Source organism: Malaclemys terrapin, chromosome 10, assembly GCF_027887155.1.
Source record: "Malaclemys terrapin pileata isolate rMalTer1 chromosome 10, rMalTer1.hap1, whole genome shotgun sequence".
Taxonomy (NCBI): Eukaryota; Metazoa; Chordata; order Testudines; family Emydidae; genus Malaclemys; species Malaclemys terrapin.
In genome coordinates, this window is record NC_071514.1 from 25,128,182 (window position 1) to 25,156,071 (window position 27,890).

At 39.2% G+C, this 27,890-nt stretch overlaps 1 protein-coding gene and 1 long non-coding RNA gene across 6 annotated transcripts in view; one reads left to right on the forward strand and one right to left on the reverse strand.

Annotated features, from left to right (window-relative positions):
* The window catches only part of CCPG1 (cell cycle progression 1), a 57,880-nt gene that overhangs the window by 1,740 nt on the left and 28,250 nt on the right, over window positions 1-27,890 (reverse strand). For 3 of the 4 annotated variants that reach the window (XM_054043026.1, XM_054043024.1, XM_054043025.1), the window contains exons 3-9: window positions 19,289-19,406; window positions 15,033-15,112; window positions 14,627-14,834; window positions 12,823-12,918; window positions 9,170-9,424; window positions 5,306-5,433; window positions 916-2,327 (exon numbers count right to left, since the gene is read on the reverse strand). In XM_054043026.1, coding sequence (XP_053899001.1) covers window positions 916-2,327; window positions 5,306-5,433; window positions 9,170-9,424; window positions 12,823-12,918; window positions 14,627-14,834; window positions 15,033-15,112; window positions 19,289-19,406 — 2,297 coding nt within the window. The remainder of the gene's footprint in view (window positions 1-915; window positions 2,328-5,305; window positions 5,434-9,169; window positions 9,425-12,822; window positions 12,919-14,626; window positions 14,835-15,032; window positions 15,113-19,288; window positions 19,407-27,890) is intronic. The other variant, XM_054043027.1, reaches the window with a different exon arrangement.
* LOC128844905 (uncharacterized) lies at window positions 7,666-27,850 on the forward strand. 2 transcript variants are annotated; one of them, XR_008446549.1, is made up of 4 exons: window positions 7,666-8,117; window positions 21,981-22,044; window positions 25,027-25,413; window positions 26,498-27,850. It is a non-coding gene; the product is annotated as an uncharacterized LOC128844905 (long non-coding RNA). The 2 variants fall into 2 exon arrangements; XR_008446548.1 differs by having other exon boundaries at window positions 21,984-22,044.

A 27,890-nucleotide genomic window follows, 5' to 3' on the forward strand; every position in this document is an offset into this window, starting at 1 on the left:
AGTCATGAGAAATCAAAATATCAGAAAGCTGTTTTAATAATGAAATGTGACAGGCCAATTAAAATAGAGATAAATAAATACAGCTAGTTAGATGTGGTGTGCATTTGCCAAAACCAGGAATTAGAAACTAGCCTTTGATCATTATTACCAATAAAGAAACAGTTGAAAGCTAAACTGCAATAAAATAAAAAATATTGCAAACTATTTCAAAAATAACAAAAAACAAGAGATGAGTGAGAAAGGGAGCAGCACAGCAGTCCAGAAGACAAACACAGTACATTTAAATTTTTAATATAAAACTGTTCTTGGTCTAAAAAGGTTAAATATGCTTTATAGAGTGCAGGGGAAAAAGAGTTACGTTACTGCCCTACCGTTTACTGGAAGAAGAGAGAAAATGCAACTTTTTTTTAAACACATTAGCATAACTTTGCCTCTCTCATCAGATCAAAATGGAGTTATTTCCCTCAAGAGGCTAAGAACAGTTAAAATAGAATTTAATATATAAGTGGAATAACTCAGTAAAATTATTTAAAATCCAAGCAAAATGCATCATCAGTAAGAAGGGACTTAAGCAGGGGAAGAAAGTGATTACAACACCTCTGAAAAAAATTACCACAGATGCTCAGGCCAGAAAGCAGGCATGCTGTTGCATTCAACAATTGCTCCAAGCAGCAATGCTTAATCTTAATCAACAACTATTTTCTAAAGGAATCCTCCACGCATTAAAGCTGTAAAAGGTACAGTGGAATCTGTGCTAATGTCACTTGCCCCAACAGCCAATAAAATCTGTCCCCAAGAGACATCTCACCACATTCATTTTAGGGTTAAAAGGTCACCTGTTGTAACAATAACACTAATTCCTTTGGTGTCCTTAAAAACTATATTTTAATTCAGGAAATATTACATAAAACCAACCTGGGTCCATACTGAGGTGAATTATCATAATGAAAGTAGTATGTGTAGATGTATTTATCCAAATCCTCAAACATCCCTTCATGGTCACTTTGGTACTCCTTTATGTCCTCAAGATAATCCTTAACATCACTAACGAAGTCCGTGAACAGCATCTGGTCATGTATAAAGATCCCATTATGGAAAAACTTATTGATGAAATTCTCTAGTTCTCTCCAGTGATGGAAACTGTCTACTTCTTGCTGCAAGTATTTTTGCATTAACTGATTAAATTCTTCAGCCCTAATAGGGTCCAGTACTTTGTTAAACAGGCTAATAAATTCCTTATGAGCACATTCAAAAATACCAGAGCAGCCCTTTAGGACAGAGTGACGTTTTCTGTTACATTCTGGGTTATTGATGCATTTCTGTGAATTAGTATCTTTTTCAAATGTAAAATGAGTCGATCTTTGTTTTCTTCCTTCTCTGAATTCTTTTTTCATACTAGGCCCTCTATGGTGTGTATGCTTAGAAGGATTCTCATGAGTATTATATTCCCGATAAACAGTTTTACCTTTTCTGTTTGCCTCATATCTTTTATCACCAGACTTCTTCTTTTCATCAAAGATGTTTTTAGTTGTGTCTTTGAAATGTCTGAACGTGGACTTCACAGAATCAGAAAATTTTTTCAGGTTTTCTTTCACTGCTTCTTTAGCCTGTTTAATCTTTTCTTTATGGTGTCTTACAAACTCCTTTGTGGAATTCTTCATGGCATCAAAAGTTTCTTTAACTGAGCCAAAAAACGATTCTTTGGACTTCTTTTTGATCTTACTTGTTCCTTTACCATTTTTCTCTTGTCCTTTTTCATTAGTTTCCTGTTTTTCAGTTTGGTCCTTCACTTCAACATACAGTTTTTCCCACAAATCAGAGCGTTGTTGTTCAAAGTTTAGCTTCTTTTCCAGCTCTGTTAGTCTTCCCCGCAAAGTTTCTATTTCTTCGTTCTTCCTCAATGTATCATCAATGTCTGTGTTGTCGGATGTCTGATGAGAACTTAACTGCTCCAGTTCTTCTCTTAGAGCTTCAGTTATATGACGTTCTTTGTCTAGTTCTCTCCTCAACATTTGTGCTTCTGCAAAAAGTGTCTCCTTTTGCTTAAGAAAGTTGTGTATTTTTTGTTTTTCCTCTTCCAAATGTACCTTAAGTTTTTTATTTTCCATGACAACTGACTCTGTACTAGTACCTTTATCTTCTACGTTTCTAATTTGTTCTCTCAGCTTCCTTAACTCTTCCTGCAGCAAGTCCAAAGCTTTTTCTTCCCTCTCCAGAGATTCCCTTAAGTGCTGGTTTTCTGCCGTAAGACTTTTCTTCTGAGATTCAAATGATTTCTTTTCTACCTCAGTAGAGATCAGACATGTCGCAAGGTCTTGTTTTAGTGACTAAAACAAATAAAAAGGAACAAGCAAATTTATTAATCTTAGAATTCATACAATTTAAGTTTGAAAAAGGTAAAAGATTAAAAATTCGTAGCATCATCCAACTAGTCACAAAGCATGAGTGTGATTCTAGCACATACAGTACACTCAATAACAGTCCTAAAACACTTGTTATACTGGAATGACTATTGGTCAATCAAGTCTGGTATCCTGATTCTAGGAATGGCCTATGCTTAAGGCTAAGATTTTGTCATGGTTATTTTTAGTAAAAGTCATGGACAGGCCATGGGCAATAAACTAAAATTCACAGAAGCCTGTGACCTGTCCCTGATTTTTTACTAAAAATAACTGACAAAATGGGGAGGAAGGGGGATCTTGCCCCCACTGCTGCTGCAGCTCTGGGGTCTCTGCTGCCACCCATGGCTGCTTCCGGGAGCTACAGGGTCCTCGGCTGACAGCAGAAAATGTCACGGAGATCTCTGGAACTTCCATGACCACCGTTGCATAATCTTAGCCTTACGTGCTTGATGCTTCAGAGGACGATGAAAACATCCACAATCTGTTTCAGGAAACCCAGACATCTATACATAACTATGCAATGCTCCATCTGGTATTGGAGTGCAAATTCTTCCTAACAAGTGCAAGAATAAGCACATATACTAAAGCACAATATTTTATTGGATTTATCTTTGTATGCACAGTTAAGTTAAACATTATTTAAAAGATGTTTCATTTTGGCAATACTACAGGGGCCTCATTTTCAGAAAGTATAGAGTTCTAAACATTAAAAATGGAGGTTACTTGTCTTATAGTACCTGGAGTGCTTCAAGATGTGTGATCCCTATGGGTATTCATTGTGGATGCATACAGTAGAACCTCAGAGTTATGAACACCTCAGGAATGGAGGTTGTTCGTAACTGAAATGTTCGTAACTTTGAACAAAATGTTATGGTGGTTCTTTCAAAAGTTTACAACTGAACATTGACTTAATACAGCTTTGAAACTTTACTATGCAGAAGAAAAATGCTGCTTTCCCTTCATTTTTTAGTAGTCTATGTATTGTACTGTATTGTATTTGCTTTTTATTTTTTGTATCTACTGCTGCCTGATTGGGTATTTCCAGTTCCAAATGAGGTATGTGGTTGACTGATCAGTTCGTAACTCTGAGGTTCTACTGTATGTTCTCCATATGCCTGAGACCAGAAGATTTTTCAGTAGCGGTGTTTGGTTGCACCCACACCCTATTCCACTGAGAACATAAGGGGCAGCTTGGGTGACTCCCAGGTAGTACTCACTCGGGAGGGGAAGCTGCAAGGAAGAATGCTACACCACAGATTCTAGGATTGGTGAACCAAAGAAGATGTAATGCCTAGTACAGATGTGAATGGAGTCCCAAGTAGCCACTCAGTGGATTTCTGAGAGGGGAACTCCCTGCAGGGAAGCCACTGAGGCTGCTTGTGCTCTGGCTGAGTGGATCCTGACACTGAGGGGAAGGGCTTCCATAAGCTCACAGCAGATGAGACGAAACCCCAAAATCCATTTCAAGAGTCTTTGCAAGGAAATCGCTTCTCCTTTCATTCTTTCAGAGATGGATACAAATAGCCTCAGGGACTTTCTAAAAGGCTTTGTCCTTTGTAAATAGAAAGTTAACGCTCTCCAGCCATCCAAAGAGTGTACCCTCTGATGCTTCCGAGGGGGCTCACAGGGCCTTTGTTGACAGAAGAACTGAGAGGCAGGATAGCGTTTGCAAAGGAGCAGCTTGGAATTTTTCCTCTGGGTTGCCGGGGTATATATCACAAAGGAGCAGAGAGTTGGGAATCCAGGCCTCCACTCTTTAGCAGTTCTGATGAAATACTGTCAAGTCTCAGGCACATGGAGTACATATGCACCCATAGTGAATACCCATAAGGACCATCACTCAAAGAATAACCAGTATCTTGAAGTCAACTTCAACCAATAGGCAGACATTACAGATCATAGAGGTTAATGTGCTCACAAGAAAAACAACCACTTAACAAGCAGATTGCTGAATTCTGCATCAGCTTCCATGTCTGGATGGATTTAAAATGTAATCCCATGCAAAACACACTGCAGTACTTTGTCAGAGTGACAAAGGGATAAATAACTTCAAGGTCTACGTCCAAAAAATTGTTCACAATTTTATGGCTGTGTGATAATGAAAAAGAGTCAGCCTAGTTGCTCCTGCTATCTGCTCTTCTAATAGATGTGGGGAGTCTAACCAGATCCCCAAGATGTAAATGCAATTGGCAAATGGCTCAAAGGGGCCAATATTATTCCGACCACGTCTTCTGGTTACTTTCCTCATCCACCTGGGTCAAGAGATGCTAGAGTAGGGAATAAGGAAATCAAACCCTGCTCTCCCCTTATCCAAAACAGGGTGAGGAATTAAAAATGGCACTGTATGATGCCATGTTTATTGTGTCTCACTGATTCAATTTCAGGTTTACTCAATTTACAAATAAAATGTAGGGCTGTTAACTTTACAAAAAACCATAGCCCAACTGGGCTCTTAGAGCCCACCTTATTTCTGTTCCATGCATCATTACCTGTAATAGATATACCGCTAACTGAATTCTGCCCTCTGTGACTCCTATGTTACTTCAAAAAGCTATTTTACTCTTAAAATTTGATCAAATTACAAAGTTTTTGGCAATAGGTTAAAAAAAAACCTTTCTCAGTATATAATTTACAATAATGTTATGTATGAATTTAAGAGAATTTACTGAAGAAAAATATTTATTATATATGTGTACTGTTGAGACGTAAATTAAAAGTCAAATAAAGGTCCAATAAAAAATATAGCTGAGTTATCTGTAGAAAAGAGTGGATTCCATTGTTTCTTAGGGATAAAGCATTCTCTCGACATATAGAAATAACAGATTCAACACTAATGTAAGGTACGCACCTCTAATGAGGAGATAATATTCCCCAATGAATTATAATGAAAAGATCACACCTACCCCAACCTTATAGTCTGCTTTAACTCCTTGCTCTCGTTGGCACTGGTAGAGGTCATCTTTCATACCATTTAGTTCATCCTCATGTGTCTTTTCTACCAATTGTTGACGTTTTTGGATCTGAATTGTACCTACAAAGACAAAACTGTTAGTTTGACTCTCAGTAGTTAGAGATGGAAATGACCGATCAGATGATGTCTTTAGTTTCCTGGCAAATGAAGGAACATTCTGATATTGTATTTCACTGTATAGTACACTTGCTCTGTTCTGTCTAGTTTTATAATTGTATAGTCTTATAATTGTTATATACCGATTCTGTTGTTTGCAGCAACAATTTCAAACACATCAGTACAAGCATCTTTGTTATACTTATGTGTTTGGATAAAAGCAAACAAAATTTTTAATGCTAAACAGATGGAATGATGTTAACTAGAAAATATCTATATTTAAATATAATCAAACAGAAGCTATGCAAAAAATGTTACATGTACATGTAAATGAAAAACTGCCACAATAAAAGAAATTAAACAAATCCACATTACACGTTTTGAAATTATAGCTTCAAATTGTCAAGTAACGCTATATTAATAATTACCTGGATATTTGCATGCTATATTAATATGCATGCAAAACAAAACCCCCCAAAAAGTAAACCAAACACCCCCTACACACACAATTCTTAAACAGGTTATAAAGCAATCGGAATAGTTTCACATAGGGCCCAATCTTGCAATCCTTACTTGCGAAAGCAAAGGCGACAGAATTGAGCACATGCTCATTAAATATCCATCTTCTCATTATTCAAGTGTCTGACAGATGTTACTTTTTCCCCATGTTTTTCCAATATATGCCTTCATTCTACTAGCTACAAATTCACTATTAAGTAATAAAATATTTTCTTTAGTAATTAGCATTCTCCTGCACTCCCTTTTACCTGAAAGTCTCAATGCACATACAAAATATAGAATTTGTGCATGTTGGCTTTGACGTTAGCTTAGTTAATAAATAAAAACTCCAAAGGACAATATTAGGGTTTTTTTTTTAAATCTCTAATTTTAATTTCTTCTGCATTGGATCCACTGTTCTGGACTGAAGTAACAAAGTATGGGATATTTCTGTCCAATCCAGTGGAATGCATGTAGAATTCCTTTTTTGAAACAAAGCTCCTCCTTTCATTTTTTATTATTATTACAATTTAAAGAAATAAAGAACTATTGAGGTAATTGTTGTGACATTTTAGCCTCATTTAACATTCTCCCATGTCCTGACTGAAGGATAAGAGAATCCCATCTTAAACCAAACATATACAGAATATTCCTCCTCTCCCAATATGAATTTGAGTGCTGTTCAGAACAATTGCTTCGTTCTAGGAGAAACTACAATTGCAAGAAAACTAGTTTTGCCACTCTCTTCTGTTAGCTCCACTTCTCTAGAAATTATAATTCAGGTGGAGTAGATAGTAGTGACCGCAAGCCACAAAGAACAAGTAATAAAACAGTGAACAAGCACAAAATCAGTCAACTTCAAACAGAGAAGTGACTATGTGGCTAGAAACAAAAGTGACCCTCTCAAACTACAATTAACCTGACATTAAAAGGATGTTGTGAAGTGCTGCTCTCCAGTCCAAATGCTTAAGTCCTGGAAAATATAAAGAGAACATCACTTCCCAGAGAAAAGGAATCCCTTGTAAAAACCTTTTCAGAGTGAGCAAAACAGTAAACATTTCCCACTCTGTGGAGGCAGAAACACTGGAGAAGGTGTGGTTGAGTTAAACTATGTGAGCATAAGGAGCTTTCGCTTTTAAGAAATAGCCTCCTTTCTGCTGGATTAGAGAAAAATATCTCATCAATGACAACTTCTATCTAAAGCGATGGATTCAATGAGGGGAAAAGTAGAAATATTTGAAAATATGGTCTTTACTATATAAATAAGAATAAGAATAATAGTCAGTGCTTTTTATCCATACATCTCAAAGTGCTTTATAAAGGTAGGTAAATATCATAATCCCCATTTTATGGCTGGAGAAACTGAAGAAGAGCAGTACAAAGTGACTTGCCCAAGCTTTGAAAGCAGTAGGCTGGCCCAGACTGGAAAGGAACTCAGGCTTCCACTGGACCACACTGCCTCAACCATACCCACAGACACTATACACTTGTTTTCCTGTTAAATAACTGAAAAGGCCTGCAAGCTCTACGCAGAAGTATTTTATATGGCTGAGTTACTAGTCATATAATCCTGAACATAGTACTAATTGTGAAGCCTTGATTACACAACCATATATATATTTTTAATCAATCTGATTGCAAGCACAGCATCCTCCACATGGCACTCACTATTTCTTACCTTCAGGTTTACCTGAGAACAAAAAAAAAAAAAATTTTCAAGGGTAAATTAATTTTGAAAGCTTTATACTAAATGTTAAAATTTACATCGTTTTAATCAAAATCAAATCCAATTAAAGAAAGATAATATACATTCCCATTTTGAAACCGAGTTAGTAGATTTTAGTGTGGCATCATATTTTCATGACAGACTATAAATATCATACAATGAATATAAAATGAAAGTCCCCGTTACTCTATTATTTAATATTTATATAAATAGAACCCAAAAGCCATGACCAGGATTGGGTCTCCATTGTAAGCTCTGCACTTAGCTATTTTGATAACACCGGTAGTTACCATCTATTCTGTTGTTCCTCTACTGCTCAGGTTTGAAATCGGACAGAAAAGAATCAACCTTAGACACTGTACTAAGAAGCCAGAGAGAAGCTGCTGCTGCACTGGATTCCATCAATACACTGAGAAATTGCATTGTGAGTTATGGTACATTTTCAAGAGCTACTTAATATTTTGTCCTCCTAACAAAAGGTAAAAGGCGAGAGAGATTCTGAATTGTTCAATAAAAGTATATCTAGTTCTCTCATTCAGCAACTGAGGAATCACTGGATGAAGGCCAGAAATGTCTTCCAGTATCTTGCCAGCAACTATAAGGGTTACCACAAGACTAACAATAGGAAAGTAAAGGATTAGAAAGGTGAATAAATCCAAAGTATTACTACTAATAAGCAGGGATCCTAGTTTTCCGTGATAAAAACAAATTCTCTGATACAAAACAACCATAAAAAATCCACTTTTTTCCATGATTAAAATGAAATGCTGAACTTTAGTTTCCCTAGCCACAATATATATAGGTATCAGTTGAACACAATGTTTTATTGACATATTTACAATTTTTAAGATGACAGTTGGAGCCCACCGCCTCCTGGAGCTGACAGACAGGGCCCTGTTCATTCTTCTAATTATCCAAATTTCTGATGATCTGATCTGACCCCGGTCCCAATTAGATTAGATAATTGGGGTTCCACTTTATGTGATTTTATTTTTTCACAAAATGTAAAAACTAAAGATTCTCTGTAAAAACGCGAAGTCTGCATTTTTCTATGTCAAATGGATTTCTAGGATTCCTGCTAATAATTTAATCAAGTAAATGTACACAGTCCTTTATGAACAGAGCCAGACATTTCCTTTCTGCAAGCTCTAACAAATTAAAAGAAGAAAGAAGAACAGCTAGTGTAAGGATAAGGTAGAGACCTCTAAAGTTATATTAATATGATTTATATTTAACAGTGCCATAAGCTTGTATCATGAGAGTTAGGAAAGTATTGGACAAAACATTTAAGTATCAAAGTTACTTGTTAGTACGATCTGTACTTCTGAAGGAATAATAGAAAAAACACTAAGGAGCCTATGACATGAATAAATATGTTGAATGAAAAATCTGAATCACAATATACTGGTATGTCAAATGTACATTTTGTTCACCACCTGTCAATTATGTAACTCAACTCAAATTTCATGTACTTACCATAGAAGTGTCCAAATCCCATGCTGATTGCTATCACCAAAGCTAGTATAATGCACCTGTTCAGGCCACTACTGAATTGGCGTTTGTGTTGCTGTTCTTTGGGAGGTTCAGTTTCCTGTTCATTAGGTGTCCCGCCCTCAGATTCAGAGTTCGAGACAAGCCTCTTCTTTGCACGCCGTCTTCTCAGTGTGGGACTGGATTGATTGCTTGTTTCGTCGCTACTTGATTCATCATCACTAGGCTGAGGTGGAAAAACTGAAAAGTGAACACAACTCTATAACAAAAGAATTATGAAACATCTGCAGTTTTCTGGACTATATTGGAGTTAATTAAAAATTTATCTGCCATACCCACTAAAAGTATATTTTGGCCCTTAGAGTTGGAGAACACAGTACATCATTTACTGCACAAAAACTGTCATATAGAAAAAGCTCCTTTTTTATTTAGAATGCCGTATTTGATTAAAATCTCCATTTTAGAGAAACAAAGAATCAAGACACCACCGTGATAAAAACAAGCTCTATTTCATCTTACAGCCTGACAGTTCCCAAGCCTGAGAATTCCATTTATTAGAAAGTTTTACATTCCTAGGCCAATTGTACCTTTTAAAACAAAACAATGGAACGATTATAAAAGTTAGAAAGTGAGAAATTTCATTTCCATTCCCATTGCACATTCTTGTGAAACGTGAAAAAACCAGAACTGCCAAACTTCCCTCTCTCATATATAAAAACTGCTTACTGCAAAAGATGGAACAGAAGCTGCTAGCACAGAGGTCTACCAAAAAATAACACATGCTAGTTGATATGGTTTTATTATAGTCTCTAAAGCAATGCACTCAACCCTCTACACCCAAAGACCACTTCATGGAAACACTTGCAGACATAGGAGTTGAACATTTAGTATAAAAAAATATATGCGAATTATAAAGTACTTATTAATACAAATAGCTTTCTATTACAGCAACTTTATTTTTTTCACGTACTTTGAATAGCTATCATACCTCCCTACCACAATCTTTTCACACCTCCCCAAAAAGCCACTTTTCAACCACTACTGCATAGGAAAGGAGAAGGCTCAGCAATTGGGTCTCTGTAACCACAGATCAGAGGCAGCAGGTGAAAGAACCCCATAGTTCTAAGGGCATACAAGGCATGGAGCCCCACAAACATTATTCTATCCAGCACCATGGAACCAAATCACTTGCTGCCAATCACACGTTTTGCCACCAAGATTTGAGGAGACAGGATTCGTAGTGAAAGAAATGTTATCAGAGGACAGCAACTGTTTAAGTCTTTTTGCACGTATACAGTACAAGATTTTATTATTTGTTTACTACGTATGCATAAGCATAAATTTACTGCCTCTTGCCAGAAAACCACTGACAATAAGATGCAAGTATCTCTGTGGTTCTTCTCCTAGTTAAACAAACAGGTGTTGGCATTAAGGCCACAAATATAAAAGTCTAATTAAAATATCTTTGTGTGGCTAACATAATTTCACAACTGTAACAACCAAACAATTAGCAAAAACATGCAAATCTCACTGAATAGACAAGAATGCCAAGCAATGACAGCAATAATCAGACCAAGCATTATAATTTAAGTTTCCTCACTGAAAATAAAACCCAAATCCTAATTTTTCAGATATAAAGAGCAGGGCCAACCAGGCCCACCCTGAGACAGATTACCAAATAGTAATATCTGGAATACTAAGATATACTATTTTGGACTTCCATGGAAAAGTAGCATGTTAGATTGTGAAAGAGAATTTTCCCCTCATTAGATAATACATTCCAGTTTATATCCCTGACTGAGCAATTTTTATATGCTTGGGTAAGAAAAACAGGAATTTAAATTGAGTTCAACCATGTAGGCAGCTTATCCTGAAGTGCAGACACTTTTAAATCAATTTAAATTCAACAAAGAAGGTCTTTTATAGAATGGATCATTTAAGTAGATATGCGCTTCAACAACTGAGGACTAGGAAAGCAAGCATTCAGAAATGGCTCAGTCAGGTGAGAAAAAGTATTTGAACTAGAATTCAGTGTGGAGCTCAGACACAAATGCACATGTTCTGTATGTACACACTTATAAAAGGAATATTTCACAAGATAAGAAATGGCTAGAAAAATAATACTTAGTATTTTCAAGGTTGGTTCAGCTAGCAGAGGAAGCTTACACATGTGGAAAAGAAACTGTTCACAGGAATAATGTACTCTTACGGTATATCTACACAGCAACTAGACACCCACAGCTGGCCCATGCCAGCTGACTTGGACTTGCAGGCATCAGGCTGCAGGGCTGTTTCATTGCAGTGTAGACTTCCTAGCTCGGGCTGGAGCCCAAGCTCTGGAACCCTCCCACTTTGCAGGGTCCTAGTGCTCAGATTCCAGCCCGAGCCAGGAAGTCTACATAGCACTGAAACAGCTCCACAGCCTGATCCCGGTGAGCCCAAGTCAGCTGGCACAGCCAGCCTCAGGTGTCTAGTTTTTTGTGTAGACATACCCATAACCAACATGGGAAGTTCTCTGATATACTACAGAAAAAAGGTGCGAAAAAAAGACCACGAGAAAGAAAGGAGAAACAGCTATAACACTTGAAGATATTTAAAGCACCGAAGCACTTAATGGAAAATTTTTAATAGCACTACCCTCAGATAAGAATGATACCTTTCTACAATAGCTATGAGGATTCAGTATAGTGCCATACTGCAAAATACCCACAGAAAGATAGTGGATATGAAAGATAAAGTGTGATCCTTAGAGACAATCCTAAATATCATCTTCTGGTTATGATCATAAAGGCCAGATCTATATTAGAAACTTTTGACAGCACAGTAATGTTAATACTAGGCGGATTTTTTGGTGACATTTCTGTACTGGCTAAAGCCCCAGTGTTTTTTTACCACCATACAAATGCTTTTGTGGCTATGCCTTATTTCACACAGGGAACCAATATAAGCTATACTGACAAAAGTCCTTTTTTGCCAGCATAAGCCAGGAATAATGTACTACATTAGGAGGGTTTGCTGATATACCTATACTGGCAAGCATTTTCTAATATATACTTGGCCTAAGTCCCTGCCTTGGGGAAGCCAGTTGTCCTGACTGCTCACAGCATAAAACTCAATCAGAGTTTAGACAAGCAAATGAAGAGTTCACAGTTGGATGCCATCTTTAACATAAAGAAAAAAGGTAGAATTTCTTCATGCCAACTGCTAAAATTACAAATGGCTTTCCAAACAATGCAAACATGCTCAACACACTTTACTACAATGCACAATCAATTTAAAGCACTGTACTGAAGACTTGAAATCATTTAAATTAAACATGGAAGAACATCTCTCTATGGCTATAGATACATTTGGACTCCAACAGCAGCCATCCAACTAAGTGGTTAAGCAAATATATTAAAATATTGCTTTTATTGATGCTCATTCCAAATTAAGGTACAGTCTATTTTTTGAAAAGCAAATCAGTCAAATAGAGCCTAATAGCTTAGCCAAAATCTGTAATAAAACAGGTTTTGAGCACCTGTTTGGAACATTACCACTATAACAGCAAGTCAGGTAGGCATTAATACTTTAAAAGCACTCCATGCTAGGCACAAGCAGTCAACTTTATACAAGCTGATCAAATTTAGTCACACCACCTTGAAAAGGAAGGCTGCCAGACATATGCTCTTTCAGGTCATCACCCCATCCCCTTACACATTCTGGAATCTTCCTCAGCTTCTCCCACCAACCTTCTTTTGTATATCAAAACAGAAGAAAGATTTTAGAATTCATCCATAAAAGGAAAAATCAAGATAACAGAAAATAAAATCAGATAATGTGGAAGATGTTAAAAAGTTGATGACACCTTTATTAATAACAGTCACAAATGGGTCAGATTTTGATACTGGGCTGTTTGTCAATCTTTTGATGCATATGGACATTTATAAGCACAAAGATATGGCATATATGTACCTACTCAATACACATTCTTTGCTCCCAAGTTAAAGTAGTGCTTTTGAAAGTCGTTCCTTCTCGTATGTTACTTTCCAAATTACAGCTTAATACTAAGAAGGGGATACAGCTTGGAATAGGGTTGCCAGGTGTCTCGTTTTTGACTGGAATGCCCAGTCAAAAAGGGACCCTGGTGGCTCCGGTCAGCACTGCTGACCAGCCCACTAAAAGTCAGGTCAGTGGTGCAGCGGGGCTAAGGCAGGCTCCCTCCCTGCCCTGGCTCCACGTGGCTCCCAGAAGCAGCCAGCATGTCTGGCTCCTAGGCACAGAGGCAGCTATGGGGGCTCCACACACTGCCCCCACCTCAAGCGCCGGCTCTGCAGCTCCCATTGGCTGGGAACCCACACCCCCAGCCAGAGCCTGCACACACACCCCCGAACCGCCTACCCCAGCCCTGAGCCCCTTCCCGCACTCTGAACCCCTCGGCCCCAGCCTGAAGACCCCTCCTGCACCCCAAGCCCCTCATCCCCTGTCCCAGCCAAAAGCTCCCTCCCGCACCCCTCACACCCTCCTGCACCCCAATCCCCTGCCCCAACCTGGTGAAAGTGAGTGAGGGTGGGGGAGAGCAAGTGACTGAGGGAGGGGGGATGAAGTGAGCAGGAGCACGGCCTTAGAGAAGGGGTGGGGTAGAGCAAGGGTTTTTCGGTTTTGTGCGATTAGAAAGTTGGCATCCCTAACTTGGAAGCAGTATAAATGTGTGTTATGACAGGGAATGAGTAAGAGAACGCAACACAAGTAAGCAGGATAATGGCGCAAGAAGGAGGAAGCACATGAAACTAGAGAAAAAGGTAGTAAGGGAGAAGACAAATGTAAAAAAAAACCAAACTTCGCTGTAGTTTCATACCCTTCTTCCTACATATCATGCTGTGTACAAATTAATAAGAGCTTCAACTCCTCTACAAGACATTATACATAGTGCAGTATAAGGGGCAAAAGAGTCCATTTGTGGCATGACATTGTTATTAGTCTTCTATGCCCCAAACATCAACGTATGATACTTAATTGGTTACTGAGACATAATGCCATCTATCTCAGCTCTTTGGCAAATCAACACATTTCCAAAAGGAAATATAAAAGATTTCTAAGTAAGAAATCTGAAGCATGAAAGTTAAAAAAAAAAAATCATATAAATCCTCTAAAACATGTCAGTAATATATTTTGTATTTTAGCCAGCATGCATTTCACATTCCTATAAATGCTTCTAATTTAGCACTACTTTTGAAAAGAACCATAAAGCTTATGCTAGTGCAAAGTTTGAGAGGTAAGGCATCAAGAGTATGAAATCTGCAGACATCTGGGATATGTTTTCATACAGACTGAGAAGTTTCCCAAGGAGAACTATACAAGCAGGAAATAAGGCTCTCATAATTTAGTTATTAAAGGAGACCCCAACCCCGCCCCTTTTTTGTACCATTTGTACATAGTTCCTTTGCAGTTAACTGCTCTTACCAGTTTCTGGTTGACAGAATGTGTATTGGCTGCTGGAGGAAGAACCCATGTTAAAATCATCTGAACCTTGAGCTTCCTCATCAACAACTGCAGTTTCTTCCTGCGTTCCAATTTCTTCTACTTTAGGTGTTTCAAGGGTAACAATGTCAGAATCATCACTAATAGCCCCAATACAGGAACCGTGATCAGGCAATCTTTCTTTCTTTGCCTAAAAAAATCAGTAATATAAAAAGAGGTTATTCAAACAGACATACAGAAAGTAGAGCATTTTAAAAACAGAAAGTAGTTAATGCTTTAGGAGCAAAAGAGGAATAATAACAACTTTATTTTTGTGTCTTAAAAATATTGCTTGGCATTGTAAGGTGGGGTTCATTTAGGTCTTTGAGCTATACAATACATAATATACCTCAGGAACTGCCTGGGTTTCCTCCAAGGCAGCATGAGAAGTTTCTACCATTGACACCACATCATCTTTGTTGCATTCAGCTGTAGTACAAAGAAATCTTCAATTAATGTGGGATTAAAAACATGGACTCCACTTTTCTTCAAACAATTTCTAAAGTCATATCATTCCTGAATAAATATTCTTCAAATGTATTAAACTTCATTGTTTAACATCCCTCTAAGAAACATCAGACTCCAAATACTTTATCACTAGGATATGATGATGTGAGGATGCTTTTATTTAGACACTCATTGCATTGATCGTACTAGAAGCAACCTACACCCTAAACATACACTTAGATTAAATTCAACAGTATGTCCTCCGTTATCCAGACATCATGATGGAACATAGATCAATCTGGATAATCCAAGGACTTTTCAAGATATTGAGGGACCTGGCCTCGCTTTGGATAATGGATTCCTAGACATTAAATCAAAATTTTATTATATTTTACCATCTGGGGTTCTGCATTAACTGTGTGAATCATCTCACTGCTAAACCCATTTAATAAAACTTGCCATGAATCGTCCTAGCTTCATAATACAAATTGGAAAAAATATTTATCCTATTCAACCTATTTATAAAAAGATTAAATAAGGTAAATATATTTTTTTCCGATTTATATTATGAAGCTAACTACAAAAAATGTGCAAGCCCAAATTCATGCACCCAATCTAGGTGTGCAAATACATGCATACAAGTTGAGATTTGCACATGCTTTATATATGTGGAAACCCGGACATACATATGAATTGGGATAGGGTATTTAAAATTGGGCATTCACAAATGTGCATGCACATTTTGGAAGATCTGCCCCATTACCTTGTAGATAGCTTCCACTGAGAGGCAGAGAGGTCCAGTAGACAAAGCATTGAACTGGGACTCAGCAGGTCTGTGTTCTATTCCCAGTTCTGCCACTGGTCTGCTGCGGGACCTTAAGTAAGTCACTTCACCTTTCTGTGCCTCTGTTTCCCTTCCCATCATATGTCTGACAAAACATCATCTATTTATATGGTAAGCTTCTTGGGACAGGGACTGTATTCTATCACAACTGGACCCAATCTTGTTTGGGCCATCTAGGCACCACAATAACAACAAACTGAGACCACCGCCAATCTGTGAAAAGTATTTAGCAAATTATTAAATATCACTCAAAGAAATTTCTACTGATAGTTTAACTGGTCTTAATTTCTGGATGACAGAACATGTATTGGCTGCTAGAGGAAGATCTCATGGTAAAGGCCTCAGAATGCTAAGCTTCCTCATTAGCATACATTTGAGCATGCACAAACTCCAACTTTGCAAATCCTGTGTTTTAAGATTTGGCTGGCACTTCAAACTCCACTCCTTGCCAAAGAGACAGTGGATTCCCTAACTGAAGTCCCTGCACAGCCCTACTCCTCCCATACTACTCACATAGTTCCCATAAGCCTCATTCAATCCCTATAGCTCCACTCCATGCTTATAGGCCCTCATATGGGCACACACCCCTTATCAGCTTCCTTGCAGCAGTGCCATTAGGTGTCTTTGAAGCACTGATGCCTAAGTGCAGAAATACTGTGCTCTCTTAGTGTACCAGGTAGCAGAGCCACAGAAAGTGGGAAACAAAATGGGACATGGATAAGCAAAGAGGGAGAGCTCCAATTTGACAAACTCCCTATTGTTTGTCAGAGCACAACTTCTCTCCTGTCCTTTTTGAGATCCTCAGGAGATGAAAATATGGGGGGGCTATGCAGAGGGCATAGAGGGGAAATGGGGTTGTGTTGGAAAGCTTCTAAGGAGAAGGCGGCCATTATATATCTGAGTTGAACCATCACCTTCAAGGGCCCTCCCATGCTGTTACTGCCATGGGTAGCATCCCCTCAATACTCCACACTCTTCTGATGCCCCTCATAGCTCACAGAACCCTGTGCCATATCACTGCTGTCCAGCCTAGCTCCTCAAGCTGAAGGCCTGGGGAGGTGTACACAAGGGGTTGATCTGTAGGGAGACAGGCTCAACTGCAGAGAAATAGCCGTTAATGGAATTTAACAGCTCCACTCTTTGTCTTTGCGGAGCTCAATTAAGTGATGATAATAACTATATATTTCAGAGTATGATTTGAAAACTGTCTTATCCCCAAGATGGTAGACTGTGTAGGACAGAGAAATTTGAAGTTTCAAGGGATTGTGGTGGTTTGAGTATAAAACAAAGAGTCAGTCCGAAAAAATGTGAGATCCAGGAAAAAGTTTCAAAAAGGGCTCATTTCCAACTGTTACCTCTGGCAAATTTAATAAATCTTTGATAAAAAATATTATGGAAAACTCAGTTGCTCTAGGAAGAGAGAAAGTGTTGATACAAAATTCAATAATTAAAGTATAAAATGGAAGGATTTTCATTCTGCTTTAAACACAAATCTCAAGGCAATCTTAACACAGAGCCACTGAGGCACCTCCATACTACCAATTAGTTGAAGTTTATTTAACACCCAGTGATAAACCATAGTGACTGCTCAGATTTATGGTAAGTATGATAAGCGTGGGCAACTGTATGTGTTGTGCTGGCAGATTTTGTGTTGACTTGTGTTGACTTTGTGTGGCTAATGAAGGTGTTTACGGCATTGAGGGATTAAATGTGTTTGGGATTATTGTGTGTGCTGGTTGTGTTTTACTGGAATATTTGTGTATGCCGATTGTAGTACTGTGCAGGTGATTGTGTTGCGTCTGGGGGTTTTGTAGGGGTTATTGTGTGTGATAACTGTGTTGTAGTGTGCATGGTTGTATTGAGTTGCATCGGGGGATGCTGGGAGATCTGTGTTGAATTGTGCGGGTGGCAAATAAGGGATGTATGCTACAGTGAGGGGTTGTTTGTGATTCATATTATTGTGTGTGCTGACTGTGTGGTTGTGTTGATTTGTGTCTGGAGGGTTGTATTGGGGGATTTTGTCTTGTTTTGTCAAGTGAAGAATAAGGGGTGGTTGTGTGGATTTGTGCATGTGGGAGGTTGTGCTTGGGGATTGTGTGTTTTGCATGTGCTGTGCCTGGAGATTTGTGCTGACTTGTGTAGGTGGTCAATGAGGGGTATGTGCTGCGGTGAGGGGCTCTGTGTGTTTGCGATTATTGTGTGTGATGGTTGTGTTGTTGTGTGGGTGGTTATGTTGATTTTTGTTTCAGGGTGGTTCTGGGAGATTTGTAAGGGTGACAGATGGGTGCATGGGTGTGGCAGCCTGACCAAGTAATCCACCATCTCTGCAGTCACCCTCATACAAACAATGAAATTAGCAAGCAAATTGGCTGTAGAGGAAGGGTGTTGATTGTTTGAGTTACCTCTGATATCACAATGGTCTATAGTACCCTAGGTCTCTTGGTATGGCATAGATACATGTCTTCTGTAGCTGTACACTGAACAGATGTAATTTATAAAGTCAAATTGGCTCGGAACTTAAAAATTAGATGGTACTAATCCACAAAACCCAGTGATGATTCAGCCTGGGAATATTCTTAACAAAAAGAAAAAACAACAAGGAGTCCTTGTGGCATCTTAGAGACTAACAAATTTATTTGGGCATAAGCTTTCGTGGGATATAACCGACTTCATCAGATGCATGGAGTGGAAAATACAGTAAGCAGGTATAAATATACCGCACATGAAAAGATCGGAGTTGCCTTACCAAGTGGGGGGGGTCAGTGCTAACAAGGCCAATTCAATTAGGGTGGATGTGGCCCATTCCCAACAGTTGACAACAAGGGGTAGCTCTCAACTATCCCTGTAGCTGCTCCCAGCACTTCACACTGACTCCACAGATATTTTAGGCTTCAAAGTGACATAGTGACATTATTGGATTCTTATTATAGATATAATTCACATTTGCTTCTAAATCATCCTGATTTGGCATATGACATAATTAAGGAATTTTAATTAAATCATGATTTCTGTATCAGTAATTATATAGCTATCTTTCAACTATACAAATAGGTACTCTTCGTTAACATGCCTGAAGTAATGATTCAGAAATATGCACCATACTAATAATTTCACTCCCATATACATTTTACAAAGGAATATATTTGTAATTCTAGTTACTGAAAGTTGTCCGCAACACTGATAAAGTAGTAATGTGACAGAGGCCTATACCCTGTCTTTATTAAGGTGTACATATAGAATATCTTGGACAAAACTAATCGCTACAACAGAAGTCTTGCATATTTTGTAGACTAGCTCTGCTTTTAATATCTTACCTCTCAAATCAAATGGTTGCTCTTCTTCCTCCACCAACGTAGCATATTCTTCTGACGCAAACTCAAGATTACTATTTGTTCCTCCATTTTCAGAGGTCACAGTCTCTATATCAGACCCCTGAAGAATAGAAAGCTTTACATTAGTTACTGAAATAACAGCCTTTTTATCCTAAAGTACTTGAAACGGGTTACAGAGAAAAATAACCAACAATAATGAACAAAAATAACAGACCAAATTGAAAACTGGTAATCTCTAAAACTAAACAAAGTAAGGTAGTCAAGCGATGAAAAAAATTACTCGTGATTAATTGCGCAATTAAAAACTTAATTGCAATTAATCGCACTGCTATACAATAATAGAATACCATTTATTTAAATATTTTTGGATGTTTTCTACATTTTCAAGTATATTGATTTCAATTACAACACAGAATACAAAGTGTACAGTGCTCACTTTATATTTATTTTTTATTACAAATATTTGCGCTGTAAAAAAACCAAAGAAATAGTATTTTTCAATTCACCTAATACAAGTATTGTAGTGCAATCTCTTTATCATGAAAGTTGAACTTACAAATGTAGAATTATGTACAAAAATAACTGCATTCAAAAATAAAACAATGTAAAATTTTAGAGCCTGCAAGTCCACTCAGTCCTACTTCTTGTTCAGCCAATCGCTCAGACAAACAAGTTTGTTTACATTTGCAGGAGATAATGCTGCCCACTTCTTGTTTACAATGTCACCTGAAAGTGAGACATGGCACTGTTATAGCCAGCATCGCAAGATATTTATGTGGCAGATACACTAAAGACTAATATGTCCCTTCATGCTTCAACCACCATTCCAGGGGACATGTGTCCATGCTGATGACGGGTTCTGTTCGATAACAATCCAAAGCAGGGCAGACCAACGCATGTTCATTTTCATTATCTGAGTCAGATGCCACCAGAAGGTTGATTTTCTTTTTTGATGGTTAAGTTCTGTAGTTTCCGCATTGGAGCGTTGCTCTTTTAAGACTTCTGAGCATGTTCCACACCTCGTCCCTCTCAGTTTTTGGAAGGCACTTCAGATTATTAAACACTGGGTCGAGTGCTGTAGCTATCTTTAGAAATCTCACATTGGTACCTTGTTTGCATTTTGTCAAATCTGCAGTGAAAGTGGTGTTAAAATGAACAACATGCGGAGTCATCATCCGAGACTGCTATAACATGAAATATATGGCAGAATGCAGGTAAAACAGAGCAGGGGACATACAATTCTCCCCCCAGGAGTTCAGTCACAAATTTAATTAACACATTATTTTTTTAACGAGCATTATCAGCATGGAAGCATGTCCTCTGGAATGGTGGCCGAAGCATGAAGGGACATACGAATGTTTAGCATATCTGGCACATGAATACCATGCTATGCTGGCTACAAAAGTGCCATGCAAATACCTGCTCTCACTTTCTGGTGACATTCTAAATAAGAGGCAGCTTTATCTCCTGCAAATGTAAACAAACCTGTTTGTCTTAGCGATTGGCTGAACAAGAAGTAGGACTGAGTGGACTTGTAGGCTCTGAAGTTTTACATTGTTTTGTTTTTGAGTGCAGTTATGTAACAACAACAAAATCTACATTTGTAAGTTGCACTTTCATGACAGAGATTGCACTGCAGTACTTGTAGGAGGTGAATTGAAAAATACTATTTTGTTCATTTTTACAGTACAAATATCTAATCAAAAATAATATACATTTTGATTTCAATTACAACACAGATTACAATATATATGAAAAGATAGAAAAACATCAAATATTTAATAAATTTCAATTGGTATTCTATTGTTAAATAGTGCAATTAAAACTGCGATTAACCGTGATTCATTTTTTTAATCGCGATTCATTTTTTTGAGTTAATCGCGTGAGTTAACTGTAATTAATCGACAGCCCTAAAACAAAGTGTTACGGACAGAAGGTGGAAGAAAAAGAAATGTAAAAACACTAGATAAGGTACTAATTACAGAAAGGAAAAGATGTTAAAGGATGAGATTTAAAATGATTATGAATGAGAAAAGCAAAGGAAAAGAAATGTAGAAAGTGAAACCATGATACTTATAAACATCAATAAATTGACAATCAGGCTTGTCACCTAGCTCTTCAAACTCGGTAGCTGTACCCTTTAGTTGTCTGCAGTCAGTCAAAGTATCCAAATGTTTTATTTTGCTAAAAAAGGTAGTAGAATTTAGAGAGATTTAAATATATGGTCTTTATTAATGCAGATCTCTTATTCTGGATCCCTTTTTCTCCCAACAAAACGAGGCTGAGGGGTGGGGTATGCTTAAACTTTAAAAGCCCGACATTTTAAGTCAAGCTAAACACAGTAACACAAAGACAAAGGAATATAATGAAAGCAACATAATTTTCAAAGAACAGAAGACACTAATAATGCAACAGGGTTTCAAAAGTATAAGCTATTAGTACAGTATCATACAAGCTCTGATATGTTTCACAATGAACATTTCCGGGTGTACATCAAAATGTTTAAAATAATATTTTTACCCTAAAAGAATGATCAGTTTCTTATCTGGAAATATTCCCTGTGAGATTCATCAATGCAAACTAATGGGTATCTTCATGCCATCCCTGTCAATCAGATACTGCCAATCAAGTTGAAAATTGTCCCTTGCACCCACATACTTTTACTCTTCTCCAGCAGAGAACATACCTACTTGTAAAAGGAAAACAGAGAAATAGGGAAAGCAGCATCCAAGCAATGGGTATGTATAACCGAGGATAAACAGAAGGTGACCAAATTCTTTCATGTGGGTGAGTGGATGGATGGACAGTTATTACTGCCACCTATAGTTAAAGATGTCCCACATTCCCATTATAAGACCCTATTTTACAGTTGTTCATAGAAACCATTGACAAATTTTAACCATTTGGGCTTTTTCTCCATGTTAAGCATCTGCCTCAGGATGTGTTTTGTTTTTTTCCTTTTTTAGGGGAAGAGGCTTTATGTTGGCTTTTTTTTTTTTTTTTTTTTAATTTCAGTAAAAATGGTTCAGCCATTCCTAAGAACAAATTTAAATTATTTTCTCTCACATTCAAAAACTCTTGCAACTGTTTCACTGAGAAGCTCTTGCATCTCCATTCTTTGGAGCAGGGATTTGAAATTTGGCAGGGAGTCACTGTGGTGTAGGGATGTATCTTTTCCTGTTTCTGTGAAAATCCACCACAATTTGGCCAAATTATAAACCTCTAAAAATTCACGGATTCTACATGCTCAGTAGAGACATGTTAGTTTGGCAGCTAAGTTATCCCAAGAAGATTCTGTCTCCAATGGGCATGCTCCAACCCTGGCTGCAGGAGGGGAGCAGGACTTTTCCTGCAATTGATCCCCACTGCTACAGAGCCAGTTACAGGCGCAGAAAGCGGGGAGATTATCTCTCCTGTGCTCTCAGTGCTCCAGCTGTTCATTCCCAGACAGCAAGCAAGAAGAAACTAGTGCACCTGAGTACAGAAGTATGGGGTGGGGAGAGAAACGTGTCTTGAGTCCTGTGGAAAAAATATTATACAAATATGTAGTTAAAGACTGCATCATAATCTATAGGCACAAGGAGCTAAATTAAGAATGTACAAGCAACCATAATACTAGCATGTCCTAACTTTTGAGTGCATCACTTGCAACTTTAACACTGTTTTAACGTAGGGCTTTTTAATTTAATTTCCTGTTTTTTAAAACACAAATTGAAAAAAACTCCATGTGGAACCATACTGACCTCTGAGGTCCACTAGCAGGGTTAAATAGGGTTACCATACGTCCGGATTTTCCCGGACATGTCCGGCTTTTTGGGCCTCAAATCCCCGTCTGGAGGGAAATCCCAAAAAGCCGAACATGTCCGGGAAAATAAGGAGGGACCGGCGCCGCTGGGTGCTGAGCCGGGGGCCGGCGGTGCTGGGCCGGCCGTGCCTCCTCCTCCCACCCCCCACCCCCCCAGCTTACCTGCTGCCTGCTTCAGGCTTCCCGCGAATCAAATGTTCACGGGAAGCAGGGGAAGGGGCGGAGTTGGGGCAGGGGCATGGGCGGGGCCCCATGGAGTGTCCTCTTTTTGGACACTCAAAATATGGTAACCCTACTTTAAATCCACAGCATAGCCTTCTATCACTTGAACTAACAGAACAACAGGTAGCAATAGAAGGCTGCAGACTATGTGGACTTGCCACTAGAGAAGGATGGAGACACTCTGCCATTGTGTTTCCTTTGTTGTCTGCAAATAGCTATGAATGTTGAGACTCAGGACCTGGGTTAGATTCCAGGTTCTTTAGAGGAGTGCTTTCCAGTGTGTTACAGACCTTTTTGCCCCATCCTCTCGTGCCTTTCCCTGCCCCCCTTTCTGCCTCTATCCCCAGCTCCTCCTCCTTCCCTCTGGTCCCTGCCCATCCTGTAGGCTCTGCCTCTGTTCTGTCCCCATCCATGGCTCCTGCCCTACCCCCTCCCCCCACACACACACACTGCTCCTGCCCCTTTGCCCTATCATTGTTCCTACCACCATCTTCTGCTCCCCCTGCTCTTACCCTTGTCCCCTTGCATCTACTCCTTTTCTTCCATTCCCACTTTTACATTCAAATCAGGCTGCTTCCTCCTTGGCTTCCATGTTGCCTGAGGCCCACCAGAAGTAACACTGAAAGCACAGGAGAGAGAGTCCCCCTGCTCTCAGTTTCAGTGCCTGGAGCCCCTGGCAACTCGGAGGAGAAAGGGGAAAATCCAGCCCAGCGCAAGGGATGGCCCAAACACAATCCAACTGGTATGTAGGAGCTATAAGGGAATGAAGCATTCTTGATGCTCATTGAAATCTTCAGAGAATTTAGCTGCCAGCTTCTAACAAGTTTCTACTGTACTTGTGCAAACTGATCTTTTTCCTTGGCAAATTTGAGTGACTTTCCACACAGACACCAAGGTCGGGGCCGGATTAAATCTCCTGTGGCCCAGGGCTATTAGATTTTGTGGGGCCCCTGTATACAAGTCTTTTTCCTAATTTAAAACAAAATGATCACAATTATGGCATCAAGGCTATTAATGCTATACTAAACTTGTCTTTTAATTAACAAAGCCGTTCTGTGGTTACATTTCAGTTTTAAAACAAGTAGAATATAGTTCAGTTAATTCAAAATAGTCTACTTCTTACCTTGGAACAGCTGTAATATTAGTTTCTTTCTGAGAAGGATTATGGGTGCAGGAAGGGGCTCCAGGCTGGGGCAGAGTGTTGGAGTGCAGGACAGGGAGAGGGGTGCAGGCTCTGGAGGGAGGGAGTTGGGTGCAGGAGAGGATTCTGACTTGGGGTAGGGATGTAGGAGGGGGTGGAGGGTCTGGGAGGAAATTTGGGTGCGGGAGGGGATTCTGACCTGGGGCAGGGAGTTGGGGTGCAGGAGGAGGTGCGAAGTGCAGGCTCAGGTTGGGAGGTGCTGTGCCGCTGGACTTTTAGCGGCCCGGAGATCGCGATCGACTGGCAGAGGCTCCAGGATTGTCCAGTCGATCGTGATCGACGGGCTGGTGACAGCTGAATTGTATATCATTATGGATTTATTTTTGCAGGGCCCCCCTTAGCCCAAGGCCCTGGGCTGCAGCCCCTAAAGCCCCTGCGTTAATCTGTCCCTGACCTAGGTGACGTAACATGTATAACACACGAGGTCAACAATACTGGACTGCAGAATAGCTTTTAAAACCTGTCTAAATTGGATTTCTCTCTTTAATCCAGGAAAACACAGATGCCTTAGCTGCAAGTATTTGACTACTTTACAGCTAAATGGAGACTGAAGATGTACAAAGCCAGGCAACTGCCTGGGATAGAACTCTCAATATGGTTGGCAGTCTTGCTTGATTAATCAAACTGTATGGAAGTGAATCTTCATAATGTAACATTCCTCAAAAAACAAACAAAAAAAATACAGAGGAAATTCATGTAAGATTGTTAGAAAAATAGAGCCTAAGTGAAAACGCTAAGTCATCCTGGATCAAGACCAACTCTCATTTTGTAAACAGACAGAGTTGGCTATTTTTGCAGCAACAGGTGTGAGATTACAGCAACAGTAATACTTCAATATCATTCCCCCTCTACTCCCTCCTCCAGGAGTTAAGCAAACAGGTTTGTTTTTGTTTTTAAAGAGTGCTTATGTTAATCACGAGCTTTAAGAACATTAGAGATCTCAAAAAACATTCACATTAAATACTTTTTGAATAAAGAATAAATCTGTACAATCCTGTAATAAGGTTATTACCAATTTTGAAACCTTTTTAAAACTAAGTCACCTGTTTTTGTAGTTTAGCAACTGTTTTGTGTGTGGGGGGGGGGGGTTTCTGTTGACTAAAAAAAAAAACCCACTAGTTTTAATGTCAAAGGTTTCACAGAAATATGCCATTCAAAATAATTTATTAAAACCTGAATGAACATTTAGGAAAAATATATAACAGACCTCTAAGTAGCCCTGTGACTTAAGTGAGCAGATAATATAAAGAGATGAGACTACACTAAGCATTTTCTGATACAGTAGTTAGTCCTCTTGGAAGGAATCAACTCCTATGTTCTCTGGATTTGGTCTGGTGACAGGCCTGCCAATTCTTCTGAGTATGGAGTCCCTAGTCACATAGACATGTCTCTTCCTGGTGCTGGTATGAATCTGTCTTACGTTCTTTCTTGCAGTCCCCTCTACATTAGCCTTATTTCTTCCCTAGGCTCTTGTCCCTGGCTATCTCTACCATCTCTTCCTCTCTTCTGCAGGGACTGGCTTCCCTTCTTTTTTTCCTGACAACCTTATCTTCCGCCTGTTTCTCCTCCTCATTCCCCAGTGTAGCAAATCTGTTATCCAACTTATTTTCACCACCACTAGCAGGTGTCTTCCTCTGCTTTGTCCTCATGGTGGCATTCTTCCATGGATAATTCTGTTCTTCCAGCTGTCCACTCTCCAAGTTCTTTTGTTTGGCAGATGCCTGCAAATCTTGAGCTGTCTGTGCTATCCTCTTTTCTCCTCTCCTGCATTCTATCTTCAAATCCCCATATGAATTCCATCACTGTCTCCAGCTGCATGCCTAATCCTTGGATCTTCTCTGCCATGCGCTCTATTAGGTAACATTTCAAACATAAGTAGCTTCCATCAGATGCTCCCTCAATAATGAAGTATATCCCATAGCTTCTGCATCCAACCATCTTCTTTGTCTCTTCTCCTCCTCAGGTCACTTCTAGTGCTGCCACAGTAGCCACTGTTGTCTTCACTTCCTAGATCCTATTCCTAGAAAAAAAGAAAGGGAAGGGAGGGAATCCTCCCCCCAAACTCCCACAGAAACTCTACTATTAGCCACCTACCAACTGACAATTAAGTGTCATTCTCTAGCTTGATCTTCTACTGAGCCTATAAAACTGGTTTGACTAGCAGCAAACAAGACCTCCCGAGCACAGAAGAACAAAATCCTATGGCAGGATTTAAAGTGACACTCTACAGAGAGGCAGCTGTTTTTCAGAGAACAGACGGACATATAGGATCCTGCTGAGGGTTTCTGAAGAAGTTAGGACTGCCTAGGTTACCATCAGGGGATGGTAAGTCTTTAAGTAAAAGACATGCATGTAACTGTTTGTTGTTTTAAAATCCTTTTTCTCTAAAAGTTTTGTTCTTACTGCTAAATAAACAATACTTTCGATTTAAGAAAGCTTTTTTTGTCACTATATACCACCAGTCACAGACTTCCAAAGGGAAGAACAACAGAGACCCGCATTGTCAGACCTGCAGGATAAGAACAGGTTACTGAAGCCCAGATCCTGGTCAAAAAATGGGAGAACTGTAAAATTCCATTCCCAAGATAGGTAAAGGCTCTGACACCTGAGGGGGTGCACTCAGAAAGACCAGAAAGGGGACAGGAATGCAGCTAGCCCTGTAACAGAGCCCAACAGACTAATTTGCTCTACATTGACAAGTCTGAGCCTCTTTCCAAGTATCTGTCCAACCATACACCTGCACATATCAGCTGGGTGGCATGTCCACTTCCCCAGATCAAAGTTACTTCATTAGTCTCCATGTCCCTCTTACCTCTCTCTGACCCACATTCCATGATGATTTCCTTATGCACTAATCAGATTATTTCTATATACAGCACTTTAAATATTATCTCTATTGACTTTGAGAAGGTGCACCAGGACTTGAGCAGATACTGCTGTTTATGCTTCTCTTGCTGAAATACTGGGACAGTTAGCTCCAATGTATGACCTACCCTACACACAGTTACACAGGGAGTTTTCTCAATGACCACAGCCACTGTGCCTACATTCTGTCTCTGAATCCCACACCCATGCATGCCATGCAGGGGGCCACAATATAGATTCCACTACAGGGCATTACTTTGCCTATCCCCTTATGTATGGGCACAGGACTCAGGAAATCCACAATCCAACCCTAATCTGGCAGCCTGGCTGCTGACAGTACAGAGAGCCTGCATTACGGGCTGCTGCTAGCTCCTGGAAAATCCAGGGGGAAAAGAAAAACCATCCACCCCTGATCTCTGTGTGCTCCACAGCTTTGGTCCATCCCCAAGTCCCCTGGGAAGGAACCTACTGACCAATCCACAGTAACCGAT